The sequence below is a fragment of the Setaria italica genome, chromosome III, assembly GCF_000263155.2.
Source record: "Setaria italica strain Yugu1 chromosome III, Setaria_italica_v2.0, whole genome shotgun sequence".
Taxonomy (NCBI): Eukaryota; Viridiplantae; Streptophyta; class Magnoliopsida; order Poales; family Poaceae; genus Setaria; species Setaria italica.
Window position 1 is genome coordinate 22,627,079 of NC_028452.1, and position 17,587 is coordinate 22,644,665.

General features: G+C 43.4%; 2 protein-coding genes across 3 annotated transcripts in view; both read left to right on the forward strand.

Moving 5' to 3' along the window:
• The first annotated feature begins 8,005 nt into the window (after positions 1 to 8,005).
• On the forward strand, positions 8,006 to 12,708 carry LOC101766887 (AP-3 complex subunit mu). Its single transcript, XM_004962174.3, has 8 exons — positions 8,006 to 8,171; positions 8,307 to 8,412; positions 8,856 to 8,966; positions 9,731 to 9,820; positions 10,338 to 10,585; positions 11,252 to 11,461; positions 11,529 to 11,736; positions 11,936 to 12,708. Exons 1-8 carry the CDS (start codon positions 8,137 to 8,139, stop codon positions 12,179 to 12,181), a joined length of 1,254 nt encoding a protein of 417 aa, XP_004962231.1. The 5' UTR covers positions 8,006 to 8,136; the 3' UTR covers positions 12,182 to 12,708.
• Positions 12,709 to 12,822: 114 nt separating this feature from the next.
• LOC101765648 (mitochondrial fission 1 protein A) overlaps positions 12,823 to 17,587 on the forward strand; it is an 8,948-nt gene continuing 4,183 nt past the window's right edge. Inside the window, exons 1-5 of one of the 2 annotated variants that reach the window (XM_004962170.4) lie at positions 12,823 to 13,131; positions 14,218 to 14,347; positions 14,483 to 14,604; positions 15,401 to 15,464; positions 15,642 to 16,477. In XM_004962170.4, the coding sequence (XP_004962227.1) occupies positions 13,039 to 13,131; positions 14,218 to 14,347; positions 14,483 to 14,604; positions 15,401 to 15,464; positions 15,642 to 15,820 (588 nt within the window). In that variant the 5' untranslated portion in view covers positions 12,823 to 13,038 and the 3' untranslated portion in view covers positions 15,821 to 16,477. Of the gene's footprint in view, positions 13,132 to 14,217; positions 14,348 to 14,482; positions 14,605 to 15,400; positions 15,465 to 15,641; positions 16,478 to 17,587 lie in introns of those variants that run through there. The other variant, XM_004962172.3, reaches the window with a different exon arrangement.

A 17,587-nucleotide genomic window follows, 5' to 3' on the forward strand; every position in this document is an offset into this window, starting at 1 on the left:
GAACATGTTGGTTAAGTATGGGTCCGCCGATAAAAGAAGAATGATTACAATGTTATGCTTCTATGAGGATAGACTTTCCCGTTCCAAATTATAGGTTGTTTTGACTTTTCTATGTTCATAAATATTATTATGTTCTAGAATTAGATAGCATAACAAAAGTTATGCATAAAAAAGCTAAAACAAGGACGAAGGAAGTAGTAGAAAAAGTAATGATGGGTAATGTGAGTAAACTGTAGTAGGTTGTTATTTAAGCTCAAATTATTGATGTACTCGTGAAATTTATTCCTAAGAATATCGAGTGTGGAAAAATAAAATAACATCAATCTGGTTGGTAAAACGATGGGCTAATAAATGTTACTCCACCTGAAACACATAACGCATAGTCAATGCTGCCAGGACACGCAACGCAAGCATAGAAACGGAGCATCTTGTTTTGTTTAACCGTTGGTTACTTGGTTGGTTGGAAATCCCAACCACACCATTAAAAAAACGAAGAGGAGACAGTCATTTAGAAACACCGGTAATGCGACGTCCGGAATCTTTAAAAAAAATATGAAAAATGGACGTCCGGGAAACACGAGAGCTAAGCCTGACAACATCACATTCCAATGTAAACCCTCTCGCCCATTTCGATGGCATCCAAGAACGCATAATCCAACCGGAACCTTTGCTAGATCGCCAGCAGCTGTTAAATATTCACCTTTTTCCCCTTATCGCATATACCTTCCTCCATTACAAGCTGATCGGCGGTTCCTTTCACGCCCGCTCCATTCTTGACGAGGCAAATCCAGCGGTTTCTTTCTCCTCCCCGCGACCTGCACTTAGCGGGCCCGAAAGCGAAAGGGAAGCTGCCAAGCCAAAGGCTGGCGAGGGGGACGAGACGCCGTGTGCAAGCGCTGCCGCAACTGCAAGTTGTTCCGCCCAATAATAGCACGGCGCAATCGATTTGGGCGCGTTGCGTTGCTCCTCTCGCCCTCGCCCCCCGCCTCCTTCCTCCCCACCCTCCCCAATCCCCACCAAAACCACCCGCGCCGTTAATCGCAGCAACCAGCGGCTCCATCGCCGGCCGCGGATTGGGCATCCGCGGATTGCTAATCGATCGATTGATTGATTGATCGATCGATCGCGGCGAGGCCGGGGAGCCGGCTGCGGTGGCGACCGCACCGACGGTTCTTGGCGGTTGCATGTATGCGGGCGGGGAGAGCCGGCCCAATGGTGCGGGCGGGGGTGTTGGGGGAGACGCGCTCCGGCGGCGGAGGCAGGCCGGCCTGTCTTCCTCCTCCCGCGGCGCGGCGGCGGCGGCGGCGGCGGGCGCGTCGTCTTCTTCGTCCGGACGAGGAGAGGAGGAAGGGGAGGAGCATCGGGGAGGCGGGAAGCAGGGCAGGCGCAAGAAGCAGGGGAGGCGCGAGGCGGTGGCCAGGGCGATCCGGGGCGGGCTGCCGACCGCCGCGGTCTCCTGCTGGGGCGGCGGCGGCGTATCGGTGGTTCAGGAGTCCGGCGGCAGGAGGGCGGGGAGCAGGTCGAGCCGGCGGGAGAGGGCGGCCGCGTCCGATGGCGACGCCGACGACGGTTCTGGCCCGGGCCCGGCCACAACAGGTCCGCCGCCACCGGCGGCGCCGTTGTGCTGCTTGTGCCTGGGGGAGGACTTCTCGCTGGAGCCCAACCCGAGCGCCAACGGCAAGGAGGACCCCGGCGTCCGGTCCCTCCTGGAGCGCAACGACTTCTTCTCCGCGGACTGCAACCCGCACGCCGACTTCCCCACCTCCGCCGCCGCCGCCGCTTCCTCGTCGTAGCAGGCCCGGCGCCCGCATCGGTTAGCCTGCAGTACATCCACCATCGCCCCACATTGCGGCGCACACAATTTTACCGACAAAAAAGAGCAATTTTTTCACTCTCCAGCGGTGGGGTTCGATCGGGCCATTGAGTCCTGAAATTCCTTTCTTGGCTTGTTCGTTGCTATGATCGATCTGTACATGTACTTGCCGCCGTGATTTTGAGCAATGGAAGTAATGGGGAGCTGAGTGATGGGCAGCCCGGCATGTCACGCCGCCTTGTCTCGTAGCCATTTGCTGCATCATCTGTCTCCAGACCGTGTTTCGCTGCATTTGATTTGACCGCATGATTGCTTCTGCCATCCACGGCGCAGGAAGCTGTAAGGTGCGGTGCCAACAGCCAAGTGGCAATGGAGGGCGGGCTCACAGGTCAGAGCTCACGGCCTCTGCAATCAAGTGAAGGTTTCGTACGCGTCGATAATTGCTTGAATGAAGAAGTGTAAAGTCAATTGCTTTAGCCAAGGGACGATGTTGCATTCTTTACTGCCTGTAATTTTATTGGAACTCAACTCCATAGGATCAAAGGACGAATGCAACTATTTCTCCAGAGAGGTCGATGGTGCGAGCTCCAAGCAAAACATCAGAAAAGAAGAAACACCGCATGTTCATGAAAACACTAATGGCAGAGGACCACCGGCTGCATTCATCACGGCGATGGCTTTGTTGCTCACGGCCAGTCCATGTCCCGTCGACGAGGACGGCAAGAACGAAAGGCCATTTCGTTTTTTCCCCGTCACGAGAAAAACGATAGAAGACGAGGGAAAGAAGACGAGGCGTTGCCACCTGGATGGATTTGGATGGCACCCGTCCACATCAGCAATGCAGCATGCTGCTGTAAAAACAAGTAAACATGCCAGTGGAGATTTGAGCACACAGTCCCGTGGCCGTTCAATCAGGGGATGAGCTGAGCTTTCTCGTGGAAGAAGCTACACCAAAATCTTGGGCATGATCTGGTCCAAGTTTAATGGTCAAAAAGGCCTGATGGTTCTGATGGCAATTGGCATCCTGTGTCTTAGCTAATAAGCAAGTATTATGCGTAGCTGCTCGCGGCACCGGTAGCCGCATGCAAGGTGCCCGGTGTTGGCCGCGTCTTCATCGATCGCGTCACAGGCTCACAGCTTAAATCCACCTCACTCAATCCTAATGAAATGGGACAGTCGCCGTCATAGGCGATGTCGCCTCTGTTCAGAGTTGTTTACTCGAATCAAGCGGCTCTTGAGTAGTTGAGCCGAGGCATCGCCTGACCTGGCCTATGATCGTCTTTGTTCAACGTCCTCGTGTTCTGTCTCTTTCATCACGTACCCACATGGCCACAGCTGCTTGGCGTAGTGATGGCACAGGTTGGCTAGAGACGGAGGATTTAGAAGCTGGGTTTAATTCCCAAACTTCACATGCGGTATTCTCAAACTCGTGGTTCCATTTTTAAAATAGTTTGAACAGTAATACACTTTTCAAATATATTCATTTAACTTTTCCACACTTTAAGTATGCATATACTTTGAGTAATTGTTGTAAAAAATTATGACATTTGAATTTTTATAGTCTTGATACGCCAACTAATTTCAAACGGAAGGGTTATAATTTAGAATTGATGCGAATAAATGATATCCAACCGAAGTTTATTTTCTTATTTTCTTTTAGAATCCAACATTATGAATGTTTTGTTTCCATAGTACTCCCTATATAAAGTAAAACAATTTTCCTTACTTATAATATTATTTTCTTTCCTTGGAATATTTTTCTTGGTGCTTAAAACAATTTATATTTTTTATGAAACATTTTCCTTTCTTGAAATATTTTTATTTGTGCTTAAAACAATTTCTATTTGTCTCAGACCATTTTTGTTTGTTGGGCACATTTTTTTACAATATATTTTCTTTTATCAGAACCTTTTTTCTTTTATCAAAAAGTTTACTCAGTGGTTAGAACAATTTTACTTCCGAACATAACCTTTTATCTTGGTAGAACATTTTTATCTTTGCCAAAAAAAAACTTTGGTGCTTAGAATAACTGTTCAATTGAATGTTTTTATTGCTCAAAACATTATTTTTATTTTTGTATAACAACTTCTTGGTGATTATAACAATTTATAGTTTTGTTGAAATAACTTTTTTGTTTGCCCTGGATAGTTTTCTTGGTGTTCATTTTTGCCCTTACTAAGATATTTTTTTTCTTTGCTTTAAAAAACTCCAAATTACTGACTTTAAGTATGAGTAAAGTTGTGATAACCCCCTAAACTATTTTACATTGAATTTACTCCCACAATTATGTCAATAGGTCTAGGCCTTAAGAAAAAAAAATTTCTCCATGCACAATTAGAATTTTTAAGTTAAAACCTTGCAGAATGATACCAGGCATTCTAGCATGTCTTAGAGGTCTATGTGAACTTTGGTCATCAAGATACTTGATGGGAGTAATTTAGAAATTTTCCTTAAAATATTATTCTTAGAGGTTTCTTGTTTCTCAGAAGAATGTGATTCATATTAATCACAAATCACAAGGATCAAAAGAGAAGAAAAATGAGAAAAATAAACTAACACGGGCCTTTCTTCCACGTGCTAGCTCGAGTAATTGGGCCTCCTACAGTCCTACTCTACTTGACCGTTGTTGGGTTGTCCAACATCAAAGCAGTTTGCAACTTTGTGGAAGGCCGAAGCATAAGATTTCCTAAAATGTGCACGGCACGACAGCAAAAGGAAAACGTCAAAGGAACCAAGACTAATTTATGGGGAATTGATTACTTCCGGCTTGGTTGATAACTAGTGGTGGAGAGGTAGCCAGCCACTTACCACACAAGTGTGGTGGCATCCAAGGTTAGACGGCACAAATCGGTGCCACAAGTCCAAGGTACCACAAGTCTGCCACAAAAATAAACTAGCTCGTACTACCTGGAAATGTGTGGCGAGCCACAGACTAATAAAGAACAAGTAGCAAACTTGTTGTGCGGTGCCGAAGGTGAGGCATGGCAAATTGTGGATGGAAACCAAACACACCCACTAAGGGCCTGTTTGGATCCAAGGGCTAAATTTTAGTTCTGCACTTTTAGCTCAAAATTTAGTTCTTGGGATCCAAACAGGTGGGCTAAAAGTGTAGAATAGCTAAACTTTAGCTCCTAAATTTTAACCCCAAAGAGACCCTAAAAGGGGCTAAAAGTGCTCCTCCTCCCAATTTCCACACCCTGCCCCTCCTTCCTCTCTCCTCTCCGCGTAGTCCCCCTCCCGCACCCCTCCCTCTCCTCCGCCTCCCACGCCCGCCTCCTCCGGCCGGCCCGCCGCCTCCGCCTAGCCCCGCCTCCTTCGCCCGCCACCACCGCCTCGCCGGCCCGCCGCCGCCGCCTCGCCGGCCTCGATGCTGCCGGCTGCCAGATCTGGGGGCCGTGGCCGCCGGCAGGAGGGAGGACGGGGAGTTCGCCCGCCGCCGCCGCTGTCTGCGCCTCACCTCGCCTCGCCAGCCGCCGCCGCTGTCCCCGCCACCTCTGCCTCGCGCGGCGCGGAGCTCGTCGGTGAGCGCGGCACGGGCGTGGCCGGCCTCGGTGTCCCGCGCCCGGAGCAGGTGCCGCTGCTCGTCGGCGTTCACCGCGAGGGTGGCGGTGCTCCTGGCCACGCCGGCTGGGTCCCTGGCGTACCGCCGCTTGAGGTCCCTGGCGAGTTGATGGAGAGAGAGGGGAGAGGAGAGAGAGAGGAGGGAAAGGAGGAGGAGGGAGTCATTAATAAGGGCAAATCAGTCATTATTTGATGAGAACTAAAATTTAGCCCATGGATCCAAACACCCCAGCAAAACTAAATTTTAAGGGCTAAATTTTAGGAGCTAAATTTTAATCATGAACTTTGAATCCAAACACCACCTAAATACTAATGCTCAAGATCGGACTATGCACGGGTACCTCTTTTTTGAAAGTAAGTACAGGCACCAACTTGTAGGATAATGTATGCTAACATTAGAATAAAATTTTTTTTGCATCTCGTGCATCTAAAATCTAACTATCTTAGGTCCACCTAAGTTGGATTATGAATCATGGGTACTATAATAAAATATCACTTTAGAGTAATGTATAATATGAAATAAGCTGAGTTAGATTATAGATCATAGGTACTATGGTAAAATACCACTTTGGGACCGCATATAATTACCCAAAACTAACTTATTTTAGATTATTTGTGGTCCCCTAATGCTCCCATGACGATCTTTTACCCTCCTACCCCTTAACCATAATCCAGCTTATATAATTTCGGAGGAAACAAACAGGCCTAAATCTACCGGTCAATCAAACCATATCCATCTGGACGCCATCGTATCACCTAATTAATAACACAGAATGCCACTGTCATGGTCTCTTGTAACATTGCAATGTTTTAGTAGAACTAGCGCGTGTCCATGACAAATGGAAGTATTGTGAATATATAGTACTTTAAATTTGACAGGGAATGCATTTATTTTTGTGCCAAAAGAATTCAAGTATTTACATTCTCAACTCTTTTAATTATTAAGTATAATTATTATGTTGTATTTCCTCCGTCCCAAATTACCATTCGTTTTGGCTTTTCTAGATTAGATATATGTAGGTCTAGATACGTATCGAAAACTATGTATCTTGAAAAACTAAAACGAATAGTAATTTGGGATGGAGTAGAAACTACATTTGAAAAAGTGTGATATATATGAAAATCAATTTCAATGTTATATGCATGCGACATTGCCAACATAAAAACGACTTCTATGCTAATTTAACTCACAATAATTCGCAAATAAAATGAAAAAATATGTTGCCATTTAATTTTATTGATGTTTAAGGAGTTTGTAGATGTGTAATGTTCTCAAAGTATTTTATGACAATTTATCCAAAATTTTTGCACTCTTTGTTGTTGAGAATGGTTATGCAAGAAAGATAATATTATGAAATAGTTGTTCATAATATTGTAGCAAGTATATAAAAGTAATTAGTTACATACTCATTCCGTTGTAATTTTAGTTCATCTTGACTTTTCTAGATACATGCGCTATACACTTAGATATATTTTATATCTAGATACATAGCAAAATCTATATATCTAGAAAAGCTAAAACAATCTATAATTTGAAACCAAGGGAGTAGTAAATATATCTAACTTATATGGGAATCGTGACTAACTATTCTTATTAGCATATTTATGTGTCCACCATCAAAATTAAAGATATATACTTAGTTTTTATAACATCTCCATGTATTAGGGGGTGTTTGGGAGGCATGTGCTAAATTTTAGCACCTGTTACATCGGATGTTTGGACACTAATTAGGAGTATTAAACATAGCCTAATTACAAAACTAATTGCACAACCCCTAGGCTATATCGCGAGACGAATCTATTAAGCCTAATTAGTCCATGATTTGACAATGTGGTGCTACAGTAACCATTCGCTAATGATGGGTTAATTAGGCTTAATAAATTCGTCTCGCGATTTAGCCTAGGGGTTGTGCAATTAGTTTTGTAATTAGACTATGTTTAATACTCCTAACTAGTGTCCAAACATCCGATGTGACAGGTGCTAAAATTTAGCACATGCCTCCCAAACACCCCCTTAGTATCTTAGACTCTCTTTCAAATCTGTCTGTAACTATGCTATGTACGTATCCCCTCAAAACGTTAAAAAATTTAGGTCACCTAACTTTTGCAATATTGATCTGAACTAATGATTTACATTCATGGTTAGATTATACGATGCTTGCAATGAATTGATGACAAAGAACGTCGAACCAATAATTTTTTTTACAATAAGGAACCAAACAAATGTGATCCCATACTTTATTCATTCATATTTTGGTTGGAATTTCAAACCCTTAGAGCAACTCCAAGAGGCTGCTAATCTTACCCCCAATACCTTTTTTAAGGAAAAAAGAGAGAAAAATGAACTCCAACAATCCACCTAAACCTTCCCCAATTTTTTAGCGACGCTAAAAAACAGCCTGCCACCGCGTATATTTTAGCGTTGGCGTTCCTCCCCCAATCCTGTTTCCCGCATGCACGCGTGTCCCTTCCGATGGGCCCAATACGATGACGTGGCCTGTGTTTGAAATATTAGGGGCTATTTATTAGCGATCTGCTGTGGATTGATATGTTTTTGGGGGAAATTTTTTTTGGGAGAACCCCCAATACATAGTTTTGGGGAAGAATTTTTTAGGCACGGTTCAACCCCGACTTCCCCATTCTGCAGCTTCTGACTTCTGCAAGCTGCGACCCATCTCCCCCGCTGTTCCACTTCTCCCGCCCCGATTTGCCCATCGTCGGCTCCCAAGTCCCACCTCGGCGAACGGCGAAGAGCGGCAAAAATGCTCCAGTGCATCTTCCTCCTCTCCGATTCCGGGTAATCTTCGCCCTCAGTCCCCGAATTCCTTTACCTGCTAGCATCGGCTGGTTCCTCGGTCACCTCTTTGGATCCGCCCAAACCTTTTCGGGAGACTGGCGCTGAACTTGATGTGATCCGGGATGGGTTTGGCAGGGAGGTGATGGTGGAGAAGCAGATGGCGGGACACCGCGTGGACCGCGCCATCTGCAGCTGGTTCTGGGACTACGTCCTCGCCCACGCCGCCGGCGACCCGTCCAAAGTAACAACTTTGCTCCTTGCTCCGTTTCAAATTTCAGAGTTTTCCCCACCGTTGCTTATTACTTCTCGGGAGAACCCTACTTCGTGGTCCTCAAGCTCTTGTTGTGTGTGATTGGCTTAATTTAGGGAATTCTAGGGCTAATCTATTTTGTTGCTGATGCTATTGTAGAGAAGTTTAGCTACTGCCTGTCAAATTCGAGCTACTCCCTCCATCCCAAATTTTGTGGATGCAATGCAAGTGGATCTACTAAAAATCCACTCAGCTTTTTACTTGATTGATGTACTCATTTTGTGTATATATTTAATGCTAATCAAATTGACAAGGATGAGTCAATGGGTTGAACCGACCATCTTGCATCCCTAATTATGGACTGGATTCATTCTATTAGCCATCCGTTTGATTTGGCTGAATATTGACTTATCTGACTTCTTGGGCTTTGGAAGGTCTTGCAGGTTGTGGTGTCACCAACGCATTACTTGTTTCATATCTATCGCAATGGTGTAACGTTCTTGGCATGCACCCAAGTAGAGATGCCTCCACTGATGGCTATCGAGGTGTGAACTTCATCTCCTTGTGAATTTTTTTCTTTCTCACTTAGTTGCTACTTGTTTGCTTGGAAGTCCAGTAAGTTTGTAGCTACAACAAATTTGTTCACCAAGGGCAACTAATTTGTTGGAGGTAAAGATTGCTTGTTCTTTGGTACAGAGCATGGTGGGTGCTCTGGTATAATGGTGTAATTCACACAGAAGTTTGAAATCCGCAATGGCAACCACACTGATGCATAAAAGGAATTCATATTTCTGCGACTTGCTATAGGAATATAGTAGTGACATTTGAGACTCAATATGGCGACTTGCTCAAAACTGTAGAGCCAGATAGATTGTCAATTATGGTGTCTGTTGGGACAGAAAATGAAACGATGGAACCATCAAGTTAGTTCTTCTGCTGAACAATATTAGTGAAAATGCTGAACCATGTATTGAATCCATAAAACGTGAAGAATTGTGTAACCTCATTAGACTGTAAATCTCTTTTGGTATTTCATAGTGTTACTGGACACTTGCGTATGAAAAGTTTCATGAATCTTACATTGAACAATACATATTTTGAAGTACTGTATGGTTTTAGGAAAGCTTTCAGTAAAATCTTGCAAATTCTTCCTGAAAAGTTGCTATCCATAGTTCTGTCCTATCCTGGAATGTACATCTCGCAATACCCTTCCAATTTTATTTATCTGAAATAACAGATAGTGCAAATCACTGTAAATGGTAACTTTTAGTCATTTTATGGATGTGCTCATATGTTTTGCATTTTCCAGTTCCTTTCTCGTGTGGGTGATGTCTTGACAGATTATCTTGGAGATCTGAATGAAGACATAATCAAGGACAACTTTGTAATTGTATATCAGGTGTATTTTCTTAGTCTCTCCTACGGCACTATATAAATCTGCAGCTGTCGCCTATTCTTTTATTTTGCCATGTGGCTGTTATATTATCATGAATGAGTAGTGCAAACATTATGATGACATAATAGTGTCACTTTTCTTCTTTGCAGGATGATCTGTTTTTACAAATATGACACTAAGGAACTGAATTTTCTAATTTATTTAGCAACATTCAACTCAACCATGCATGTTACATTAAGTTTTGGAAATTAAGACATTGTTTCCTATGAAGCTCATAAAATTTCAAAATTTACAGAAACATCCAATTTCTCTCTTTTAATAGAATTGTTAGATTTTGAGGCACATTTAGAAGATCAAGGCAGGTCATTGGCGTGTTGTCGAATTCAACGATTCTGTTAAACATTTCCTAGTTTGCATGCTCCAATTTCAGAGCAGGTTTAGTACTTTAGTTGCTTGAATCATAGTAGCTGGTGCACTCCTTTTGAAGTTTCTCTAAACCTATATTGCTTGACAAGTGCAGATTTTAGATGAGATGATGGACAATGGTTTTCCACTCACGACTGAGCCAAACATCTTGAAAGAGATGATTGCCCCACCTAATATTGTGAACAAAATGTTGAATATTGTGACTGGTAAAAGTTCTACTCTTGGCAGCAAACTTCCAGACGCAGCTGCTTCTTATGTACCTTGGCGATCAACAGTAGTCAAGGACGCAAGCAATGAAGTCTATGTTAACATAGTTGAGGAACTTGATGCATGTGTAAACAGGTATTTTAGTTTTTTCCCCTTTTCAATGTTCTAAGTGGATTCATCAATTATGTCGATCTGGCTTTTAGGACAAGGTCACAGTACTTGGTCAAACATCTACTGGAAGCTACTGAACTTTTAGCATATCCATAGTAACTCTTGATATTGCCTTCCAATCCATTGGTGGTACAGTATTCCCAAATCGAGCCATCCTTTGATACCTCCATTTTATGTGTGCACTGCACTTTAGCAAATGCTACTCCCTCTGTTTCAAGACATATCGTGTATTAGGATTCGAGCAAGTCAAACTTCATAAATTTTCACCAACAATTATTGAAATTATGTGCATGATTAGTATATAAAAGGTACATTGTAGATTCATTCACACACATTTCAATATTGGTTTCATGGAGATTGATAATATATTATAAGAGAAATTAATGGGCAAAGTATATTTTGATAGACTTCCTCAAATCCTAACATGTCCTATAAAAAGAAATGGATGGAGTACTAAATTATATAAAAAAGAGCATCATAAGAGTGACAATTCGTCCTCTTTAAGTCCTAAGTAGTGGTCTAGCACAAGAGCAGATCACAATATCTGACTTTTGTTTTATTTAATTTCTTTCCTTATGTGACTGAGACTCTTTTGTTGTTTGACATCCTTATTCATTGATTGGTGTGCAGAGAGGGGGCTCTAGTAAAATGTGAAGCATATGGTGATGTTCAAGTAAATTGCAGCCTCGCAGGTGTACCAGAATTGACTATGTCATTTGCAAACCCTGCAATTATCAATGATGTTACGTTCCACCCCTGTGTCCGATTCAAGCCCTGGGAGTCAAATCAGGTCCTATCATTTGTTCCTCCCGATGGACAATTCAAGCTCATGAGTTACAGGTACATATTTACAAGCTATGTTTTTTCCTGTGCCTTCCGTGTGCTCATTGTTTGATGACATGAGCAGGGTTAAGAAATTGAAGAAGACACCAATTTATGTGAAACCACAGCTGACGTCTGATTCTGGGAATTGCCGTGTTAGTGTGATGGTGGGGATCCGAAATGATCCTGGGAAACCCATCGATTCTATAACAGTGCAGTTTCAGTTGCCCCCTCTTATTATTTCTGCGGATTTGACTGCAAACTATGGCACAGTTGACATCCTTGCCAACAAGGTCAGTGTACTGGCTACCATGAATTCCATAGTAACTCCATCCATGTCTATTTTTTCCTCGTAGTACTCTGTTACCTAGTTTCTGAAATGGCTAAGAGCCAGGAACGGAAATGTTCATTGCATTGATATGGCATCTTTTCCCTGGAGGGCTCTACTTGTACCTTGAAACGCTTGTCTAAACACTAGTTTACTTTGTGCAGACTTGTCTCTGGACAATTGGGCAGATACCAAAAGATAGAGCACCAATGCTCTCTGGAAATTTACGTCTAGAGGAAGGACTTGCTCAGTTGCATACGCTGCCAACATTTCAGGTGAAATTCAAGATTATGGGAGTTGCTCTATCTGGTCTTCAAATTGATAAGCTGGACGTGAAAAACACACCAAGCGCTCCATACAAAGGTTTTAGAGCCCAGAGTCAAGCTGGAAAGTATGAGGTCAGATCGTAGGTGCTTTCAGAGGACATCTGTTAATTTTTGCTCTTAAAGCAAACGAATACGGACCTGGTGCATGGGCTGTCAACGCATCATGATTATCATTTGATGATCCAGAGCCAGCTTGATTTGCGTCACCTTATCCTGTTCTGGCCTTCTTGGCACACTGCAGTTGAAGGGACCTGCCATTCTTCAGATGAATAGATGCCCTGTGCCTGAATCAGATTCTCCTGGCTGCTGGGAAAGCAACTGAATATTTGCCAGGGCTTGTCTAACAAAAAATGATGCAAATAGTGCCTAGTGGCTGAGACTGAGATCAAGGTTTTGAATTGTGGCGTATTGTCATGTCCAGTTCAATATGCAATTATGTATGGATTCGCCGTTCCTGACTGTCTAGAAGGAATGAGGTGATGTTTATACTGTAAATCTTTTCTTTTTGTGTGTGGTAAAGTAATAATCAGGGAAAAACAATCGCAAGGATTAGGTTTGGCTGCAATGTTTCATAAGCTAATTTGCCAATCAAATTGATTGAATCAAAGATACCTCTTCAAAGGTGTTCATAGGACTACATGTGTGCTTGCCGCAAGACACGAGATTCTCGCTAAGCGGCGGTGGGAACCGGCTCGAACCTGAGTGGGACCCACGCGTCAGCCAGACGGATTGAGTCGTCGGCCAGCCGTCGTTCTCTTCCCTTCTTTCTTAGCGCCGAAGACACGCGCGGATCCCCCCCGCGTGCCTTGCGCATCGATCTAGCGCTCCTCCAAGTCCAATCCGACCCATCCTTGCTCACGAAGGCTACAAGCCTAGAAGAGCCTTCCTCTCCGGCGCCTTCTCCTCCGGATCCCAACTGACTCCGCAGACCAACCGGATCGATGGAGGCGAAGATGGGGCGCTTCTTCGAGTCCGTGGGCAACTTCTTCACCGGCGGCGACAACATCCCCTGGTGCGACCGCGACATCATCGCGGTGAGAACCCCGGAAATCCCATTTCTCTCTGTCTCCATCCGAATCCTTACGGTTTTGATGTCTGCTTGAATCCCGCGGCGGATTGGTGGAGGATTGGGGTTCAATCCTACCCTGCACTAGCAGCCGAAGCACACTAGAGAGGTTGGGTATGCGTGGGGAGGGGAGGAACTGGGATTGTATGTATGGAGCGTAGCTGCGTAGGGACGCCTTCTGCAGTTCTGCGTGAGCCCCGTAGTCCCTTCATGAGAGCAAAGATTATTCCTGCAATGTGTGCCCTTGCTGATGCCCTGGTAGGAATAGGATTGTGTTTATCTTAGGTAGCATCACAGCCTACCCATCCAGCACCATGTCTGTAAAATCACGTTGGTATGTTGAGGGGTTTGTTGTAGCTATATCATGTGACTCTGTGGATGTGGCGTGGATTAACCAAGTTGAATGACCATTTACTTCTGTAGTATTGGAGAGTATAGAGCCATAGGATGCATGACCTTTGCAATATCTATTGTTGGGTCAAGAACTTTGTTAGCCTTGTGTTTTTTCGTTTATTGTTTGCTAACACGAAGTTTCAAAGTCAATCCTGTTGCTACCACTACTCTTCACCCTTGTATTTTGTGTATTGTTTGGTAACACAGAGGTTAGGTATGCAGGGGGGGGGGGGGGGCAAGGGATGGTATTGGAGGGGAGGAAAAATAAGTGATTCTTCGCCTATAGTTGTTGAACTGAGATTATATCAAGCATAGGGCTGTTTGTTACATCATTTTGGTAGTAGTGGCTTGTTGCCGCTAAGTCATGTGACTCAGTGGCTGTATAATGGATTAACCAAGTTGGTGCCCAGCTACTTCTGTAGTTTTGGAGAATATTGCGTAATTTTCTTTGCTGCGTAGAATTGGGTCAAAAAAATTTAGCCTTGTATTTGTGTGTTGTCTGTTAATGTGAACTGTAAACTCGACCTTGTTGCTAGTTGCTGCCTCTGAATGTGTTTCTCCGTCACGGTTCATGTTATTGTTCCTGCATTGTGTTTGTGATGTTCCGTTATTAGATGGAAACTTGGAATTCAACTCATGATTTGTGGCTTTGTATCCTCAGGGATGTGAAAGAGAGCTTGCTGATGCTTCAACTGAAGGGCAGAGGAATGATAGCCTTATGAGGCTATCTTGGGCCCTTGTGCACTCCAGGCAGACGGACGATGTAAACCGTGGAATTAGCATGCTTGAAGGTTCATATCTTGTTTTTTGTGCACAACTGGCACTTACTTGCAACCAAATGATTAGCTTTTACTGATTGAATTTCATTTTGTCATAACTCATAAATTCTTCTCGCCATGTTTTGATCGATCCATTTGGTTCTACAGCTTCTTTGGATAACTCCGGCAGTCCTCTGCAGACTAGGGAAAAGCTGTACTTGTTGGCTGTTGGGCACTACAGGAATGGTGACTACTCAAAAAGCCGGCAACTTGTGGAACGCTGTTTGGAGGTACACATGCCAGATTATTTAGCATCTAGAATACCAAATATAATTTATGATTCCTTGATACCTTGCAAACTCTGCTACGAAAATGTAATTTAGTCCAGAATATTGTATAGGTTATATTTTTTTAACATACATTTTCTAGGCTATAACTTTCAACCAAATATTACATACTGCTAAACTAGCTGATCCAACAAGTATGTTAGTACTGAGCACATGGGGGCATTGGCAAACCGTTATAACTACTGTAACTAGAATCATTTCTATGCCATACAACATAGTGATAACTAAGTTCACTATAGGTTCCTATAATCCTTTTTAGCTATTTTTTTTCATCTGAACTATCTTTTCTCAGTTTGCAATTCTTAAACAAGCAAATTCTTGTTTACTGATAGATGCCATCCAATTGATAATACTTGGCTAGTTGGCTGTATATGTAAAAAAAACTGTGTTTTCTTATGTACAGTTATGGTAACAGTTGTGTTTAATAGGTTTCCTAATGTTTTGTATTAATTCCATACTTATACCTGTTTTCATCTTATTCTAGCAAAGCCAAGATTATGGAAGGTCATGACTATGGTTTACTTTCCTGACCTACCTGTACATTAGTTGTGTATCCAGAAGCTTTAATTTAAGAATGGAAAAAAATTTATAGGATGATTGTCAAGTCATTTTGTTTTGTCTTTAAATCTGTGTTTATTTTGCATGCCAGCTGAATATTCAAGATTTTATTAAAATGCCCAACTGTTAAAGGATAGTTTTGCCTTGGTGTTCTCAATACATATATGTTACTGCCCTGTAGATTCAACCTGATTGGAGGCAGGCCATTTCTCTGAAGAAGGCAATAGAAGATAAAATTGCCAAAGGTGAGATAATTTCATCAGCAATCATCTTTCACAAACCAAATGCTTTTATCCTTTCCATGTTTTCCTTGGGACAATACATATATATTAGTACATCAGCTGAAGTGATAATGCAGTGTATTGATGATGGACCAATTATATGAGCCTGTTTGTAGGTAACGTATTCTTGTTATGGTGCAGATGGTCTTATTGGGATAGGAATAGCGACAACTGCTGTGGGACTTCTGGTTGGTGGAATTGCAGCTGCTGTTGCTGATAGAGCTGGAGTGCCCGATCTTTCGGTGAGAGGGATAACTTCGATTTGTGGAGGAGGTGACTCTTGCGATCCGACTACAAACGAACAGGTCGTGGCGCCTTAGCAATCGCTGAACCAACTCCAAATGGTTATTGACCTTGCTGATGGCAAGATCAACCTGAACACGAGGTTCTATTCCCGCAAGCAATCGAAGAACAAGCAAGAACAAGATGAAGGCACAACTGAATATCAATCACTCACGAATTGGGGTTCACAATGGCTGTCCACAGGTGGCTGCTGAGCACAACTGCAGTACAGGACGTTTGCACAATGGCTAAACTTATCAAAGAAAACCCGCCAAACCAAGGGGGCGTGAGCAGGACTAAATAGGAGAAAGGTGGGGAGGGAATTTCGTCCAGCATGAATCTTTGGCTGAAATCCCCACCTAACCTTTCTAAAATAGCTACGTATTACATGGAAACAATCTTTCCAAAAGATAGGTGGCGCAGCACCCTTTATTAGCTTCCATAGATGGCGTTCAGGTTGTCATTCCTGGACAGAATCTTCTTCTTCATTCCTTAAAAGGATCACATAATTTAGGTCACGTGCACGGGCTCGCGTTATTGGACCTTGAAACGTTTCTGGACTTGGTGTAGTGGGAAGTGACGTTGGTGCTGGTTCCGTTGGAGTAGTAGGTCCTGTGTAGGGGTTGATGTCCTCATCATCCTCCCCTTCTTGAATCGAAGTCGTCCTCGACGGTATCTGCTCGTTCTCGCCCGCATATGGTTTTAAATCTGCAACATTAAAGGTAGAGGAAACACCATATTCTGCAGGCAGGTCGAGTATATAGGCATTATCATTAATTTTCTTCAGCACCTTGAATGGGCCATCAGCACGGGGCATCAGCTTAGACCTGCGCAAAGTAGGAAAACGTTCCTTTCGCAAATGCAACCAGACCATGTCACCAGGTTCAAAAGTAACAAGTTTCCTACCTTTACTACCAGCAACCTGATTTTTAGCATTAGTATGAGCTATGTTCTGCTGTGTTTGTGCATGGATTTTGAACATTAATTCAGCACGTGCAACAGCATCTACATGTTGTTCATCCGGAGAGGAAATAGACAATAAATCAATGGGTGCCCGGGGAATGAAACCATAGACAACCTGAAAAGGGCACATTTTTGTGGAGGAATGCAAAGAACGGTTGTAAGCAAACTCAACATGAGGCAAACAATCCTCCCAAAGTTTCAGATTCTTGTCTAACACAGCCCGAAGCATGGTGGATAAAGTTCGGTTAACAACCTCCGTTTGACCATCGGTTTGTGGGTGACAAGTGGTGCTGAAAAGTAATTTAGTACCCAATTTGTTCCAAAGTGATCTCCAAAAATGGCTAAGAAATTTAGCATCGCGATCTGAAACTATTGTATTTGGTAAACCATGTAAACGAACAATCTCACGAAAGAACAAATCAGCAACATTGCTAGCATCATCACTCTTATGACATGGTATAAAGTGAGCCATTTTGGAGAATCTATCAACGACAACAAAAATGCTGTCCCGCCCCTTCTTAGTTCGAGGTAACCCCAAAATGAAATCCATAGAAATGTCCAACCAAGGAGAAGTAGGAACAGGGAGGGGCGTGTACAAACCATGGGGATTCAGGCGGGACTTAGCTTTTTGGCATGTGGTGCAGCGTGCAACAAATCTTTCCACATCACGTCGCATCTTTGGCCAAAAGAAGTGAGCTGCCAGGATGTCTTCTGTTTTCTTAACACCAAAATGGCCCATGAGGCCGCCTCCATGTGCTTCCTGCAACAGCAAAAGGCGAATCGAGCTTGCTGGAATACACAGTTTGTTAGCACGGAACAGAATTCCATCATTCCGTGTAAAA

Excerpts from the sequence above, each read along its gene's own strand:
- LOC101766887 (XM_004962174.3), top strand. The coding sequence starts at position 8,137 with ATGCTCCAGTGCATCTTCCTCCTCTCCGATTCCGG. Across the intron at positions 9,821-10,337 it reads ACTTTGTAATTGTATATCAG|ATTTTAGATGAGATGATGGA; the intron begins GTGTATTTTCTT and ends TGACAAGTGCAG. Across the intron at positions 11,462-11,528 it reads TTCAAGCTCATGAGTTACAG|GGTTAAGAAATTGAAGAAGA; the intron begins GTACATATTTAC and ends TGACATGAGCAG.